This window comes from Tachyglossus aculeatus, chromosome X5 (assembly GCF_015852505.1).
Source record: "Tachyglossus aculeatus isolate mTacAcu1 chromosome X5, mTacAcu1.pri, whole genome shotgun sequence".
Lineage (NCBI taxonomy): Eukaryota > Metazoa > Chordata > Mammalia > Monotremata > Tachyglossidae > Tachyglossus > Tachyglossus aculeatus.
The window spans coordinates 13,713,805-13,732,482 of NC_052097.1; the positions used below are offsets into that span (position 1 = coordinate 13,713,805).

The 18,678-nt window shown below is 48.9% G+C and overlaps 1 protein-coding gene across 1 annotated transcript in view; it reads right to left on the reverse strand.

Moving 5' to 3' along the window:
- Positions 1-18,678, reverse strand: part of MANBA (mannosidase beta) — a 145,196-nt gene that overhangs the window by 5,389 nt on the left and 121,129 nt on the right. The window contains exons 15-17 of the mRNA XM_038769197.1: positions 15,040-15,184; positions 7,853-7,995; positions 3,221-3,478 (exon numbers count right to left, since the gene is read on the reverse strand). Of these exons, the coding sequence (XP_038625125.1) occupies positions 3,221-3,478; positions 7,853-7,995; positions 15,040-15,184 (546 nt within the window). The remainder of the gene's footprint in view (positions 1-3,220; positions 3,479-7,852; positions 7,996-15,039; positions 15,185-18,678) is intronic.

An 18,678-nucleotide genomic window follows, 5' to 3' on the forward strand; every position in this document is an offset into this window, starting at 1 on the left:
GACTGTGAGCCCCACGTGGGACAGCTTGATCACCTTGTATCCCCCCAGCGCTTAGAACAGGGCTCTGCACAGAGTAAGCACTTAATAAATGCCATCATCATTATTATTATTATTACTACTACTACTACATGCCAAGCACTACGATAAGCGCTGGGATAGATTCAATATGGGAACTACAGAACTGTGGTATTTGTTACGCACTTACTAGACGCCAAGCACTACGATAAGCGCTGGGATAGATTCAATACGGGAACTATAGAACTGTGGAATTTGTTAAGCCCTTACTACACGCCAAGCACTACGATAAGCGCTGGGATAGATTCAATACGGGAACTACGGAATTGTGGTATCTGTTAAGCACTTACTACTTAGTACAGAGAAGCAGGATTTGAGCCCGGGCTTTGGAGTCAGAGGTCAGGGGTTCGAATCCTGACTCCGCCACGTGTCTGCTGTGTGACCTTGGGCAAGTCACTTCACCTCTCTGGGCCTCAGTTCCCTCATCTGGAAAATGGGGGTGAAGACTGTGAGCCCCACGTGGGACAGCTTGATCACCTTGTATCCCCCCAGCGCTTAGAACAGGGCTCTGCACAGAGTAAGCACTTAATAAATGCCATTATTATTATTATTATTATTACTACTACTACACGCCAAGCACTACAATTAGGGCTGGGATAGATTCAGTATAGGAACTATATTACTACACGCCAAGCACTACGATAAGCGCTGGGATAGATTCAATACGGGAACTATAGAAATGTGGTATTTGTTGAGCACTTACTACACGCCAAGCACTACGATAAGAGCTGGGATAGATTCAATACGGGAACTATAGAAATGTGGTATTTGTTGAGCACTTACTACACTCCAAGCACTACGATAAGCGCTGGGATGGATTCAATATGGGAACGGTCCCCGTCCCCCACTGGACCCACAGTGTAAGGGGGAGGGAAGACTGGCATTTCGGGGGAAACTGAGGCCTAGAGCGGTGAAGTGGCTACCCCAAGGTGACACAGCAGGCGGGTGGTCGAGGCAGGATTAGAACCCAGGTCTCCCGACCGCAGCCCTGCACCCTATCCACTAGGCCACACTGCTAATGGATGATTGGGTCTGGGCATCGCCCACGTCCCGCACCCCGACTCCGGTCCCTGCTGGGGACGAGCTGGCAGCCGCGAGAGAGAAGCCCGGCGGCTGGGCTGACTTAGCGGCTCAGTGGAAAGAGCCCGGGCTTGGGAGCCAGAGGTCCTGGGTTCTAATCCCGGCTCCGCCGCTTGTCGGCTGGGTGACTTTGGGCCAGTCACTTCACTCCTCTGGGCCTCAGTGACCTCATCCGGAAAATGGGGATGAAGACTGTGAGCCCCCCGTGGGACAACCTGATCACCTTGTATCCTCCCCGGCGCTTAGAACAGTGCTTTGCACATAGTAAGCGCTTAACAAATGCCATTATTATTCTTATTATCATGAGAACAGTGCTTCGCACACAGTAAGCGCTTAACAAATGCCATTATTATTATTATTAGAACAGTGCTTCGCACATAGTAAGCGCTTAACAAATGCCATTATTATTATTACTATTAGAACAGTGCTTCGCACATAGTAAGCGCTTAACAAATGCCATTATCATTATTATTATTATTAGAACAGTGCTTTGCACATAGTAAGCGCTTAACAAATGCCATTATCATTATTATTATTATTAGAACAGTGCTTTGCACATAGTAAGCGCTTAACAAATGCCATTATTATTATTAGAACAGTGCTTTGCACACAGTAAGCGCTTAACAAATGCCATTATTATTATTATTATTATTAGAACAGTGCTTTGCACATAGTAAACACTTAACAAATGCCATTATTATTAGAACAGTGCTTCGCACAACAAATGCCATTATTATTATTATTAGAACAGTGCTTTCTATGTAGTAAGCACTTAACAAATGCCATTATTATTATTATTATTATTATTAGAACAGTGCTTCACACATAGTAAGCGCTTAACAAATGCCATTATTATTATTATTAGAACAGTGCTTCGCACATAGTAAGCACTTAACAAATGCCATTATTATTATTACTATTAGAACAGTGCTTTGCACATAGTAAGCGCTTAACAAATGCCATTATTATTATTAGAACAGTGCTTTGCACACAGTAAGCGCTTAACAAATGCCATTATTATTAGAACAGTGCTTCACACAACAAATGCCATTATTATTATTAGAACAGTGCTTTGTACGTAGTAAGTGCTTAACAAATGCCATTATTATTAGTATTAGAACAGTGCTTCGCACATAGTAAGCGCTTAACAAATGCCATTATTATTATTATTAGAACAGTGCTTTGCACATAGTAAGCGCTTAACAAATGCCATTATTATTATTATTATTATTATTAGAACAGTGCTTTACACATAGTAAGTGCTTAACAAATGCTATTATTATTATTATTATAACTGCTTCACACATAGTAAGTGCTTAACAAATGCCATTATTATTTTATTATTATTATGCATTTTTTAATAATAATGTATTATTTATTATTATATTATTTTATTTATTATTATTGTTATTAGAGAAGCAGCATGGCTCAGTGGAAAGAGCCCGGGCTTTGGAGTCAGAGGTCATGGGCTCCGCCAACTGTCAGCTGGGTGACTTCGGGCCAGTCACTCGACTTCTCTGTGCCCCAGTGACCTCATCTGTCAAATGGGGATGAAGACTGCGAGCCCCGCCGTGGGCCAACCCAATCACCCTGTAACCTCCCCGGCGCTTCGAACGGTGCAATGCACATAGTAAGCGCCTAGCAAATGCCATTATTATTCATCATCATCATCATCAATCGCATTTATTGAGCGCTTACTATGTGCAGAGCACTGTACTAAGCGCTTGGGAAGTACAAATTGGCAACACACAGAGACGGTCCCTACCCACCAGTGGGCTCACAGCCTAAAAGGGGGAGGCAGAGAACAAAACCAAACATACCAACAAAATAAAATAAATAGGAGAGATATGTATATACATATATACAGGTGCTGTGGGGAAGGGAAGGAGGTAAGATGGGGGGGTGGAGAGGGGGACGAGGGGGAGAGGAAGGAAGGGGCTCAGTCTGGGAAGGCCTCCTGGAGGAGGTGAAGGCCTTCTTCTTCTTCTTCTTCTTCTTCTTATTATTAGAACAGTGCTTCTTGGCACACCGTAAGCGCTGAACGGATGGCACCGTCATCACTTACCCGGAGCCGGGGCTTCTCCAGCCCCACGGCGTCTTTCAGGGAGGACAAGAAGTGGTGGTTGGCGGGAGCGGGCGGCCGGCCGGGCGCAGCCAGGGAGAAGGAGACGACGCAGCTGTGCCGCGAGCAGTTGGCGCACCTGTGCAGCAGCCGGCCCACGGGCTCCCGGTACAGCGCGGTGGCTCCCCGGGCCTTGACCGCGCGCGGCTGCGTCGTGTGCGTGCAGACGGGCTCCAGCCCGCTCCACCGATGCACGCTCACCTGCGGGGGCCGGGGGGGGGGGACGGTTCTTCAGCGAGGAGACGGGGCGGCCGGCGAAGCCCACCCGCCCCGTCTTCAACGCCACCCCCTCCGGGATGCGGCCCTCCGTCGGTCCCCGCCTCAGGTCGTCCCCGCCGGCCGGCACGGCGGCGTCAGCACGGTGGCCGTTGAGCGCCTCCCGCGAGCCGGACCCCGTTCCGAGCGCGGCGCTGAGGTCGTCGGGTTGTCCCCCGTGGGACTCGCGGGCTTCACCCCCATTTTACGGATGAGGTCGCCGGGTCAGCCAGCTGACAGGTGGCGGGGCCGGGATTTGAACCCACGGCCTCCGACTCCCTCTGTCCACTCCGCCACGCTGCCTCTCTGCTACGTGCACGTCACAGGAGCAGCGGGGCCCAAAGGGAAGAGCAGGGACCGGGACGTCGGAGGACTAATCCTGACTCCGGCACTCGTCTGCTGTGTGACCTGGGACCGATCGCTTCACTTCTCTGTGTCTCCTCTTCTACAAAATGGGAATTCCATACCCGTTCTCCCTCCTAAAAGACCGTGAGCCCCGTGTGGGACCTTCATTCACTTGAATCACGCCTGCTAATTCTGTTGAATCGTTCTCCCACGTGCTCAGTACAGCGCGCGACACCCAACACACGCTTAAATATCCTATCACCAATAATAGTAACTTACGTCGACTTATTTCTTCCTGTTACTCATTCGGTTTCGGCTTATTTCTGCCTCCGCTTGCACCTGGGTGGTCCCTTCATCATCGATCGTATTTATTGAGCGCTTACTATGTGCAGAGCACTGTACTAAGCACTTGGGAAGTCCAAATTGGCAACATATAGAGACAGTCCCTACCCAACAGTGGGCTCACAGTCTAAAAGGGGGAGACAGAGAACAAAACCAAACATACTAACAAAATAAAATAAATAGAATAGATATGTACAAGTAAAATAAATAGAGTAATATAAATGAATATCTGTTCCCCAGCTAAGCTCTACCCACAGTTAGTGCTCCAAAAATGCCAAAGATTGCTTGCTTGCCTGTTTGTCTTCCGCTTTGGACTGATAAGCCCCTCAAGGACAGGTAGCATGTTTTCTCCTTTTACAGTCTGCTCCCAAATAATAATAATAATAATAATAATAATAATAATGGCATTTACTGAGCGCTTACTATGTGCAAAGCGCTGTTCTAAGCACTGGGGAGGTTACAAAGTGATCAGGTTGTCCCACGGGGGGCTCACAGTCTTAATCCCCAGTTTGCAGATGAGGGAACTGAGGCCCAGAGAAGTGAAGGGACTTGGCCAAAGTCACCCAGCTGACAAGTGGGGAGCCGGGATTTGAACCCATGACCTCTGACTCCAAAGCCCGGGCTCTTTCCGCTGAGCCGCGTTGCTTCTCTACACCCCAAAGACCCCGAATAGCACTCCACCTAAAGCTGAAGAATCATAAACGGTGAGGGTGACCGTGATGATGCTGGCGATGAAAAAAAGCAGACTTGTAACCGATAAAATCTTTTTTTTCTTTAATGGTATTTATTAAGTGCTTACTATGTGCAAAGCACTGTTCTAATTCTGCCAGCCCAGAAGCCAGAAAGAGGATAATTCTTCACGGATACTAGCTAGTTCCCAGACACAGAGAAGTAGAGTGGCTCAGTAGAAAGAGCCCGGGCTTTGGAGTCAGAGGTCATGGGTTCAAATCCCGGCTCCGCCAACTGTCAGCTGGGTGACTTTGGACAAGTCACTTGACTTCTCTGGGCCTCAGTTCCCTCATCTGGGAAATGGGGATGAAGACTGTGAGCCCCCCGTGGGACAACCTGATCACCTTGGAACCTGAACAGTGCTCTGCACATAGTAAGTGCTTAATAAATGCTATTATTATTATTATTGATATTATTATTTTATGAGAAACAAGCACCAGGAGAGTTCTGAGTTACTGTTTCCCAAAAGCAGCCGCAGCGGTTTCTGGTGCTGCTCTCTGTTACTGTTCTCAGGCCCAGTGGACTTTTCCCCACTCACTCACTCACTCAAGAATCAATAGAGCGTACTGAGTACTCACTCTGGGCAGAGCACTGGACCTTGGGAGGGTACAAAAGAGCGGACAGATACAATTCCTCCCCTCCAAGAGTTTATAATCTAGCAGGGGAGAGAGAGGGATCAAAATAAATTACAGACAAGGGGAAGCAACAGAGTTTGAAGACATATACGTAAGCCCTCTTCCTCCCGTCAAAGCCCTACTGAGAGCTCACCTCCCCCAGGAGGCCTTCCCAGACTGAGCCCCCTTTTTCCTCTCCTCCTCCCCACCGTCCCCATCCTACCTCCTTCCCCTCCCCACAGCACCTGTAATATCTTTGTACAGATTTATTACTCTATTTTACTTGTACATATTGACTATTCTATTTATTTTGTTAATGATGTGCATTTAGCCTTAGTTCTATTTGTTCTGACGACTTGACACCTGTCCCCATGTTTTGTTTGGTCGTCCGTGTCCCCCTTCTAGACTGTGAGCCCGCTGTCGGGTAGGACTGTCTCTATATGTTGCCGGCTTGTACTTCCCAAGCGCTCAGTACAGTGCTCTGCACCCAGTAAGCACTCAATAAATACGACTGAATGAATGAATGAATAAGCACTCCTGGCTGGGGTTGCATGGAGCTCCCCATATTGGTGCCGGGAATCAGGGATGGAGGGTAAGTGAGAAAAGGCAAAGAGATAGGGATAATTCTAATAATTATACACACGAGCCATCTGATTCCACGTGCCTGGATGGGGACCAGCCTAATGCTGACCACTCTTTGGGCCCTGATGCCAAATAAGTCAAAAAATGGGCAACATAATCAGGTTCTTCCTCCCCTATATTGACCCCCACGGACTTCAGTCACCACATGGACACTCCTGATGACCTCTCGGTGGCTCGCTTCCTCTCTACAACTCCACTGTCCTCCTGCTCCATCATTCATTCATTCAATCGTATCTATTGAGCGCTTACAGTGTGCAGAGCACTGTACTAAGCGCTTGAGAAGTACAAATCGGCAGCATATAGAGACGGTCCCTACCCAACAACGGGCTCACAGTCTGGAAGGGGGAGACAGACAACAGAACAAAACAGGTGGACGGGTAGTACTGGATCCCACAGCATCAACAGTTAGCGTCCACCCTCTCAACTCCCCAGATCTGACACCCCGCTGTCCAACCACAAACTTCTACCCCGTCTTCTCCCCACAAAGAGGCCTCCGATGTCTAGACCTTCCGCTCTCCACTCATGCTCCAATCGTATTTATTGAGCGCTTACTGTGTGCAGAGCACTGTACTAAGCGCTGACTCATCTTGCCCCGTTCTCTACTTGATCTCCCTTCGCTGGATGCTCAAGTCCACACCCTCAACCAGGCCATCTCCACCCAACTCCACTCCCTCACCCGCCGTCCCTCTGTCAACCCTGCAGCCCTCAGGGCCGGGTCAGTCCCCCGGAATGCTTCCTCCCCTCCTGCGCTCAACGCTACGGACAGCCGCCGCTGGCATAAATGCGGGCCCCGGGCCGGCTCGGGCCAAATTCATCCCGCTTTCTTAAAACGCTTTCCACTCTAGGCATTCAGTACGATGCTCGGCGCACAGGAAGTGCTCGATAAATACCACCGAGCGATCGATCAATTCCTCTCCCTCGCCGACTCCCACTCCCATCGACTATTCCGCCCCTTTAACCTCCCGACGCTCTCCTCGATGAACTCACCAACTACTGACAAAATCCACCCGCCAGGCTACAGCTCCCCAAAGCTTCCTCCTCGCCTCCCTCCCACCCCGACAGCCACTCTCTCATCCTTCTCGGCCAGCTCGTCGGAGGAGAGCTCCTGCTTGCTTTCAAAATCTACCCCCCGGATCCCGTTCCCTCTTCCACTGTCCCCACTCTTCTCGCCATCTGAGGAGGGTCCCTCCCCCGTGCCTTCCATCGCGTCCACCTCGCCCCAGCCAAAAATCCTGCCCTGGTTCCAGCTCCCACCCATTCCCGTTCAACACACACGCTACTTCCACTTCTCCTTCGACTCCCTCCTCGACGCCCTTCCGTTCAACTGAAACCGCCTTTCCCCAGGTCACCGATGACCCCTTGCCAAATCTAACGGATCTACTTCGTCCCCATCTTCTCCGAGTCTAATTTCCTGGCGACAGCCAATCCTGGTGCCTAACGGACTCCATGAAAACCTGGGAAAAATGAGTTGCCTCAAAGAAAATGTGCCCGCGGCCCTTTGTACGGGAGGCGGGGGAGAGGAGCAGCAGCGGTTATCCAGAGGCCGGGAGCGGGCCTGGATCCAGGCGCCGGTCTGCCTCGCTCGTCCTTTCAGAGAGAAGAGCCCTCTCCAAGAGCGACACCGAGAGAGCGACGCCGAGAAACTTACAGTAAGCGCCAGCTTGAGGTCCGTGTGGAGGTCAGACACGCCCGAGACGTACAACACGCCGTCGTCTTCGTAGCCGACGGGCAGCAGCGGGGCGAAGAAACGCTGGGCAAAATAATGGAGCATTTTCCATTTACCTCCGTATTCTGAAAGGGTGGGAGAGAGAGGAATGTGAGCCCAGGGAGCGAGGATAGCAGCGTGGCTCAGTGGAAAGAACCCGGGCTTGGGAGCCAGAGGTCATGGGTTCTAATCCCGCCTCCGCCACTTGTCAGCTGTGTGACTTTGGGCAAGTCAATTCACTTCTCTGGGCCTCAGTTCCCTCATCTGGAAAATGGGGATTAAGACTGCGAGCCCCACGTGGGACAACCTGATCACCTTGTATCCCCCCCCCGCCAGCGCTCAGAACAGTGCTTCGCACATAGTAAGCACTGAACAAATGCCATCGTTATTATTACAAGGAATGAAAACTCAATATCGTAGTCCCGGGAGATGTAGGAAAACCCGACGAAACTAGATGAACCAAGTCGGGTAAACTCTCGTCGTTCGCTGATGTCTGTGAATCTTTAAATTGCATTGGCGCCTAATACTTTCCTACTTAGTACGTGTCCCAAACCAGCTCCATCTTAAGTCCATTTGTTCTGACGATTTTGACACCTGTCTGCATGTTTTGTTTTATTGTCTGTCTCCCCCTTCCAGACTGTGAGCCCGTTACTGGGTCGGGACCGTCTCTACCTGTTGCCGACTTGCCCAAGCGCTTAGTACAGTGCTCCGCACACAGTGAGCGCTCAATAAATACGATTGAATGAATGAATGAATGAAAATGGGGATGAAGACTGTGAGCCTCCCCTGGGGACAACCTGATCACCTCGTAACCTCCCCAGCGCATGGAACGGTGCTTTGCACATAGTAAGTGCTTAATAAATGCCATCATTATTATTATTATTAGAAGCCCTGTAGCTCTGGACCTCTACTGGGTGCATCGTGAGTAATCAGGTGACGGCAGCAGCATACAACCGAAGGAGCACAAAGCCCTCCAGCCAACATCATGGTGAAGAGGGGCCCAAAGCTCTGAAATAGATTTAAGAATCCCCATTTGCCATTTGCTTATGGACGATGGCGACTGTCCATGATCCACCGAAGGTTCACTTTGAAACCCTCACATTGCCTCTTAGCTGCTCAGTTCCCACAGAATTCATGTGACTTACTAAGTTTTAACTCACACGGTGAGGAGGCAGCGGGCTGTTTCATAAAGCAGATCATTTCATCAACGTCCTTTCCAATCCTCCCAAGTGCCAGAAGCAACATTCATCCAGGATGCCAAGGTGCCCGTTGCCAAGATAGGGGAGCGTTTTTGAAGTGCAAATAAAATCAAGTTCCTTGATGCCGAGCATAACTGTACTCTCCCAAGCGTTTAGTACAGCGCTCTGCCTGCAGTAAGCGCTCAATAAATACAACTGACCGATTGATAATTTTCAACAGTTAACGCTTCTCAGCCTCCTCCATATCCGCCTGAAGGGAAGCAGCACAGTCTTCCCAAGCGCTTAGTACAGTGCTCTGCCCACAGTAATCGCTCAATAAATACGACAACGAATGAATAGTCCCGGAGAAAAAGCATGCGGCTGAGTCAGAAGACCTGGGTTCTAATCCCGGCTCTGCCATCTGTCTGATCTTGGGCAAGTTTCACCTTCTCTGTGCCTCAGTTCCCTCACCTGCAAAAATGGGGATTAAATCCTACTCCATCCTACTTAGACCGGTGAGCCCCAGGTGGGGCAGGTACTGAGATCATCTTGAATCTACCGCAGTTCCTAGTATAGTGGTCAGCACATAGTAAGTACTTAACAAGTATCATAATCATGGAATATACTATACAGCACTCATGTACCCATCTGTGATTTATTTATGTTCATGTCTGTCTCTCCCTCTAGACTGTAAGATCATTGTGGGCAGGGAATGTGTCTGCTTATTGTTATACTGTACTCTCCCAGCCCCTCCCAGGATTACACCTTACGCTAAATTACAGATAGGGGAAGAGAAGAGTCTGAAGATCGAAGGATTAGTGTTATTGTGGGGGTGGGCAGGGGAGAGAAACGAGGCAGGCACGAATAGGAGAAAGGCTGAAGTTTCAACAGGGACGGCAATAGTGGGGGGATTTCAGAAGGATTTGGAAGCTGGGGATGGTGGTACGCTGCTGGATGGGAATGGGAAGGGAACTGCGGGCGGAAGTAAAGCTGAGAGCCCGAAGCAAGGGACGGGAGAGAGGAGAACAAGGCACAGTGAGTAGGATGACTTGAGAATAATAGTAAGAATAATGATGGCATTTGTTAAGCGCTTACTATGTGCAAAGCACTTTTCTAAGTGCTGGGGAGGCTACAAGGTGATCAGGTTGTCCCACGGGGGGCTCACAGTCTTCATCCCCATTTTACAGATGAGGGAACTTGAGGCACAGAGAAGGGAAGTGACTTGCCCCAAGTCACCCAGCTGGCAATTGGCAGGGCCGGGATTTGAACCCATGACCACTGACTCCAAAGCCCGGGCTCCTTCCACCGAGCCACGCTGCTCCTCCAAAGTGACGCATGTGAACTATGGAGTAACAGGAGAGAAGCGAGGATAAGGAATGATAATGATGGGATTTGTTAAGCGCTTACAATGTGCCAAGCACCGTTCTAAGAGCCGAAGGGGAGAAGAGAGCTGATTGAGCATCAAAGCCAATGGTCAGGGGCTTCTGTTTGACGCGAGAAGGAAAGAGGAACCACTGGAGGATTCTGAGGCTTGGGGAGACCTGTATAAAATGACGCCTTGGAAAAATGATCCAGGAAGCAGAGTGAGGAATGGACTGGAAATGGGGCTGGCTGGACGTAGGGAGGTCAGCAAAGAGGCTGATGAAATACTGGAGAGAGGATATGACAAGCGCTTGGATCGGCGTGGCCGTTTGGGTGGAGAAGAAGGGGCGGATTCTAGAGATGCTGCGAAGGTGGGAATCGACAGGATTTGGTGAGACTGACGATAGGCGGATTGAAAGAAAGAGAGGAATGAAGGATAATGCCAACTCCGACGGCTCGTGAGACGGGGAGGATGGCGGCGGGGGTCAACCGGGATGGGAAAGTTGTGGAGAGGAAAGGTGAGGAGTTCAGTTTGAGGTGTTGGCAGGACATCCGTGTACAGGTGTCCTGGGGGCGGGAGGAGATGCAAGATTGCAGGGGAGAAAGGCTGGTGTTCGTGAAGTCAATTTGAGAATCATCTGCATAGTTGAAGCCATGAGAACAGAAGGGATAGATGGAGAACAGAAGGAGACTCAAAACAGCTTCTACTAGCTCCCATGTCAGTCCACGGAGAAGCGTAATGTTGAATAAGTAAAGCAAAGCCGCAAATGGGCGTTAAATAGGAAATCCTCCCCTATGCTCGCTTTGTGAAAGAGGCAGGAAAACTACTACTTAAATCCACCCGCTCCCCGGATGAACACATAAGGCAGCAAAACTCGGCATTGGCCGTGGATGGAAAACTCTTGGTTCTGTCACCTGGTGTGACCGTTTCTGTGCTTCGGAATTCTTCCCCTTATAACAAGAATGATGGTGTGAGAAGCCCGTAGGAACACCTCACCCCCAGAAGTAGAGGTGAAGGCTGAGCGGTCACAATCAGTCATATTTCATTCATTCATTCAATCGTATTTACTGAGTGCTTACTGTGTGCAGAGCACTGTACTAAGCGCTTGGGAAGTACAAGTCGGCAACATCTAGAGATGGTCCCTACCCAACAACGGGCTCACAGTTTAGAAGGGGGAGACAGACAACAAAACAAAAAAACATCGGACAGGTGTCAAGTCGGCAGAACAAATCGAATTAAAGCTAAATGCACCTCATTAACAAAATAAATAGAATAGTAAATATGGAAAAGAGTGAACAGGCAGCGTTGTGAAATCATGGACGTCAGGTAGGAGGGGGCAAGGTTATTGAGTGCTTTAAAGCCTACGGTAAGGAGCTACTGTTTTGCTGCGAGGTGAACGGGCAACCCCTCGGAGTAGGAGAAAATGGACTGAACGGTTTTGTAGAAAAACAATCTGGGAAGCAGAGTGAAATATGGACTGGAGTGGGGAGAGATGGGATGGTCAGCAAGTAAACTGATGCAGGAATCAAGATGGGATAGGAGAATTGCTTGGATCAGCGTGGTGGCAGCCTGGAGTGAGAGGAAAGGGAAGTTGTTGCCAACTTGTACTTCCCAAGCGCTTACTACGGTGCTCTGCACTCAGTAAGCGCTCAATAAATACGACTGATTGATTGATTGATTGATTGATTTCAGTAACGTTGTGAAGGGTAAGCTGGCAATTCGTGTCGATGCCGGTAAGGAGTACTCGCTGCATCCGAAGATCGTCTAGACTATCAAGTTTTTCCTCCCATTGTAAGTCAAAAAAGGCGGCAAATATGTCTTCTACAATCTGATGAGGATTTGAAGGAATTTTCAAGGTTCTGCAATTTATATCACTTGCTCTGTTGGTAGCAGCAGCGGGACGTAACTGTTTGCCATTGTTTTACGGTATTTGTTAAGTGCCTATGATGTGTTAAGCACTGTTCTATGCACTGATTAGACACAAGTTAATTAGGTCCGACAAAGCCCCTGTCCCACATGGACTTGACAGTCTAAGCAGGCGGGAGAACCGGTACTGAATTCCCATTTGGCATTTGGAGAAGACAGAGGCACCAAAAAATTAAGTTTCTTTCAAAGGTCACACAGCAGGTAAGTGGTGGAGCCTGGATTAGAACACAGGTCCTCTGGCTTTTAAGGCCCGAGCTTTAACCAATAGGTCACACTGCTTCCCACATGCTGCTCTTTAACAATAATAATAATAATAATGATGGCATTTATTAAGCGCTTACTATGTGCAAAGCACTGTTCTAAGCGCTGGAGCACTGCTCTTTGGAATCATCATCATCATAATAACAATAATAATAATGGGAGGGGTGTTTTTAGCACTTACTACATGCTAAGCACTAGGGTAGATACTGAAAAATCAGCTCAGTCTCAGTCCCTCTCCCAATTCGGGCTCACAGTTTAAGGGGCAGGGAGAACAGGTACGGAATCCCCATCTGACAGATGAGGAAACTGAGGACAGAGAAGTGATTGATTTATCTAAGGTCACCCAGCAGACAAGTGGCAGATCCAGTTTGGCCTGTCCCGTGCTCCTGTCCTCCTAGGCCATGATGACTCTCCAACTTGTAATTATCGTTCGCCCCTTTCTTGTAAATTCAGGGAATAACACAACTCTTTTTTTTTAAACACCGGAGAGAACTCAACAGAGTAGGAATTCTGCATAGTGTGTTTGTGTGTACATACACACGTATCCCTATTGTTGAAGATGATCCTGACGGAGACCCTAAAAAAATACCGTTGATTCTGATCTTGCCGCTCACCCCAAGGAGACTAGAAAAGTGCTCCCATAACAAGACAGGAAACAAAACAGTTCTCACACACCAAAAAATGCTTCTCCCTCCCAATGTAAAATGTTCGATCTAACTGGGTCATTGATTTCTCTCATTTTCAAGAGAATCTCAGGATGGGTCCGAGTTATTTTATCAAAGTTTCCCAACTACTTCGATCCAGAGTGCTCTGCAAAGAAGGGATAGATTTTGTCTATCTCCCCCTTCTAGACTGTGAGCCCGCTGCTGGGTAGGGACCGTCTCTATATGTTGCCAACTTGTACTTCCCAAGCGCTTAGTACAGTGCTCTGCACACAGTAAGCGCTCAATAAATACGACTGAATGAATGAATGAATAATTAAGAGCCAGGCGAAATGCAAATTAAGACGACTTTCTCCTAACCAAGGGACTGCCACTTTTCAGAGTTTTTTTTACCAAGGCCTTTATGATAACCTGATGCAAATGGGTTTTTTTATTTCAAGCATTTTCATTTTTTTTCTAAGAAAAATAATGTCATTCCCCCAAGAAACGGGTGGGAAATTACAGCACAGAAAGTGATTACGTGGGCGGGAAACCTGCCCAGAAATGACTGACAAGAAGCCCATTTCCCTTTTTTGATGTGCGACAGACTACGTGCTTAAAAATATGCACTTAGGGAATTTTTTGAAAGCAGAAGTTTTTCTAGAGTTCAAGTTTGGCCGTGGAGCAATGCTGGGAACGTGGTCTGCAAAGTTCAGAGTGAGAAGAGAGAAGCCCGTGTAGAATTTTTGCCTCACACTGGACGAGGGGCTTCTTGCATCTAGTGCTAGGCCCTGCAGCCCCAAGCGCTGCTCTACCTTGATCACAACGTGAGCTCGCCGTGGGCAGGGAATGTGTCTGCTTGTTGTTGTAGTGTATCCTCCCAAGCGCTTAGTAAAGTGCTTTCTTGGCACTCATAAGCGCTCAATAAATACGATGGAATGAACGAACGGATCTAGCGCGCCACTGACTCCTCCCCGTCCCCTCCCCGTCCCTCATTTCCAAGTCTGAAAGTAGTTTTTAATGTGTAATCGCAGAAAGGTGCGGAGAGAGCATTCCTTGGGCAGATACGGGCCAGAGAATCAGTGAGACAATGACGATAATAACTTGACATCTCAGAGATGAGATTCCCACCCACTTGGGACTCATGGCTGCTTCCCAGACAGACAGAGAGGGGTAGGATGAGGATGCTGCCCAGGGACCACCCCTGATTCGGCGATGAAGGGTGCCTGGGTTACCCGCTCCAGAGAATTCCCAAGTTCTTCCTCGACAACCCCCCAAAATCCAGAGCCATACAACTTTCCTCTCAGGAAGTGGCCTTTACCTTTTTTTTTTTTTCTTCCTCTGTCTCCCCCTTTTAGACTGAGCCCACTGCTGGGTAGGGACTGTCTCTATATGTTGCCAATTTGTACTTCCCAAGCGCTTAGTACAGTGCTCTGCACATAGTGAGCGCTCAATAAATATGATTGATTGATTGATTGATTGATTGACCTCGGCCAGAAAGCGTGAAGGGAGGGACGGGGGAAAAGGCTCCGTGTAGATTAAGTACCCTCTTTTCCAAAGGCCCTCTAAATCCGGGAAGACGTAGAGGAAAAGAGTCAGGCCCTCTTAGCGATAATAATAATGATGGTGTTTGTTAAGCACTTACTACGGGCCCCGCACTGTTCTAAGCACTGGCGTAGCGACGAGGTAATCAGGTTGCCCCCTCTTTGTGCCCAGGGGCCCGCCCCGGTTTCGGCCCGTCGTGCTTCCCGAACGGCTCACCTATGGAAGCCCAGGAAGGAGCCTGCCAGATGTCATTCAGCTGCCAGTACAGCGCGCCCATGGTGTGCCCCTCCCCATCCACCAGCTCGCTCTGGCTGCGGCGGTAGAACTCCGTTTCCATCTTCACGCACTGGGCCTGCATCACCTGAGGTGGGGAAGACCGAAGACACACGGCGGCATTCCCGGGGCTGAAGGACCGGAAAGCATCTCCCCTGGATTCCGCCTCCAACGCCCGCGGCTGAACCGCACGCTGTGAACCGTGAGCCCTTTGAGGGCCGGAATCCGGGTCTAATTCCCACCCTTGTACTCCGTCCTAACCCTCAGTACAGTACCGTGAACACAGTAATAATAATAACGTTGGGCTTTGTTAAGCGCTTACTATGTGCCAAGCACTGTTCTAAGCGCTGGGGGAGATACAAGGTAATCAGGTGGTCCCACGGGGGGCTCACAGTCTTCATCCCCATTTTCCAGATGAGGGAACTGAGGCCCAGAGAAGGGAAGTGATTTGCCCAAAGTCACACACCTGACAAGTAGGTTAGAGAAGCAGCGTGGCTCAGTGGAAAGAGCCCGGGCTTTGGAGTCACAGGTCATGGGTTCAAATTCCGGCTCCGCCACTCGTCAGCTGTGTGACTTCGGGCAAGTCACTTCACTTCTCTGGGCCTCAGTTCCCTCATCTGGTAAATGGGGATGAAAACTGTGAGCCCCACGTGGAACCACCTGATCACCTTGTAACTTCCCCAGCGTTTAGAACAGTGCTTTGCACATAGTAAGCGCTTAACAAATGACTTTTTTTTAAAAAAAGTGGTAGAGCCAGGATATGAATCCATGACCTCTGACTCCAAAGCCCAGGCTCTTTCCACTGAGGCCCGCTGCTTCCCTAATAAGTGCCAAATTGCTGGGACCTTTTGGGATCGTGTGACCCGACCGGTGACCAGACACGAAGCCACCCCTTTCTTCCTCCAGTCACTTTCACCCCAGAAGCCGCGTGACCTATTGGAAAGAGTCCAGATCTGGGAGTCGGAGGGCCTGGGTTCGAATCCCACCTCTGCCACTTGCCTGCTGTGTGACCTTGGACAAGTTACCTAACTTCTCTGGGCCTCAGTTTCCTCAGCTGTAACGTGGTGATTCAATACCCGTTCTTTCCATTTTTTATGGTATTTGTTAAGCGCTTACTATGTGCCAGGCACTGTACTAAGCACTGGGGTAGATATAAGCTGATCAGGTTGGACATAGTCCCCGCCCAACATGGGGCTCACGCTACTAATCCCCATTTTACAAAAATGGGGTAACTGAGCCACAGAGAACGGAAGTGACTTACCCAGGGTCACGTGGCAGCCAAGTGGCAGAGCAGGATTAGAACCCAGGTCCCCCTGATCGCCGGGCCGTGCTCTAACCACTCCCTCCAATTTAGGTTGTGAGTCCCATGTGGGCCAGGGTCTGTGACTGACCTGATTAACTTGTATCTACCCCAGCGCTAGAATGGTGCTCACTAATAATAATAATAATGATGATAATAATAATAGCATTTGTTAAGAGCTTACTATAACAATAATAATAATAATAAAGATGGCATTTGTGAAGCGCTTACTCTGTGCAAAGAACTGTTCTAAGCGCTGGGGGGGGGGATACAAGGTGATCAGGTTGTCCCACATGGGGCTCACAGTCTTCATCCCCATTTTCCAGAGGAGGGAACTGAGGCCCAGGGAAGTGAAGTGACTTGCCCGTAGTCACACAGCTGACAAGTGGCGGAGCCGGGATTAGAACCCACAACCTCTAAGCACTTAAATATCATGCTTAAATAGCCCGCACCCCCGTCAATGAGGAACGTTGGCTACTTTAGTGTAGAGGTGGAGGGACTGAGGAAGGGCTCCCTCCCAGCACGGCGTAGTAGATAGAGCACGGGCTTGCGAGTCAGAAGGTCATGAGTTCTAATCCCGCTCCGCCACCAATCTGCTGCATTACCTAGGGCAAGTCACTTCCCTAGGCCTACCTAGGGCAAGTCACTTCTCTACCTAATCTGTAAAATGGGGATTAGGAGTGCGAGCCCCATGTGGGCCAGGGACTGTGTCCAACTTAACTTGTATCTACCCCAGCGCTTAGAACAGTGCTTAGCACATAGTAAACGTTTAACAAGTACCATAATTATTATTATTACCCCTGCAGGGCACAGTACGGGCAAGCCAATCTTCACTCCACTGGGAGCCAGAAAACCGCCTACATAGTGTGAGGCGGAGAGAGATCCCTTTCCTCCGGGGTCCACGTGATTCTTATTCATCCATTCATTCATTCAATCGTGTTTATTGAGCGCTTACTGTGTGCAGAGCGCTGTACTAAGCGCTTGGGAATTACACGTCGGCAACATATAGAGACGGTCCCTACCCAACAACAGGCTCACAGGCTAGAAGGGGGAGACGGACAACCAAACAAAACATGCAGACAGGTGTCAAAATCGTCAGAACAAACAGAATTAAAGCTACATGCACATCATCGCCTCTGTATGTTGCTAATTCGTACTTCCCAAGCGCTTAGTACAGTGCTCCGCACAGAGCAGGCGCTCAATAAATACGATTGAATGAATACTCTGGGGTATCCAGGGAATAGCATACACTTTGCCCTGACAGCACAACCCTGGGGTGTAGCATTACTACAAGTGTTTCGGATTATTTCCTAAACGTCAAAAACCCACCAAGGGTGGGTGGGTGGGGGAGGCTCTTATTTTTGAAGAACAGATGAAATTTCTAAAAAGCATTTGTGCCTGAAAAAGCTCATGTCCTCTGGAGATGAACAGAGGGTCAAAGAAACCAACTATTTTTTTTAAAAAAAAGGTGCGCCAAATAGGGTACTGAATTAGGGCTGTTTTAACTCACATCCATTATTTTGTACTAGGATCATTCCAGCTCCGAGCCAAAACAAGTTTCATAACAGTACTGATTTTCTACAGGGAAGCTAGTAAAAATTATATACAACCCCTCTTGGAAATCTGGTTCCCCAGTAATGTAGCGCAATGAAAATGAACAAAGATGAGAGGAGTGATTTCTGTCAATTCTTGGGGGGGAAAGGGGTAGGAGGAGAGGCAGGGAGAGTATAGAATATCATAAAGGACCAGTAATAGAAAGAGCAACAGCTGTAGGTTCAAAACAACAGCCGTCCAGCCTCACCCCTCAAAAAGAAAGGAATGAGCTCAGAACCCTTCATGTGAAAAATCAGTCGATCATATTTATTGAGCGCTTACTGTGTGCAGAGCACTATAATAATAATAATGATGATGGCATTTATTAAGCGCTTACTATGTGCAAAGCACTGTTCTAAGCGCTGGGGAGGTTACAAGGTGATCAGGCTGTCCCACAGGGGCTCACAGTCTTAATCCTCATTTTACAGATGAGGTGACTGAGGCCCAGAGAAGTGAAGTGACTCGCCCAAAGTCACACAGCTGACAATAGGCGGAGCCGGGATTTGAACCCATGACTTCTGACTCCAAAGCCCGGGCTCTTTCACCCGAGCCACGCTACTTCTCTACTAAGTTTGGAAGAGTACAATATGACAATATAACAGATCTGTTCCCTGCTCACAGCGGGCTCACAGTATATATATAAATAACATTACAGATACGTACATAAGTTTTTGTGGGGCTGGGAGAGG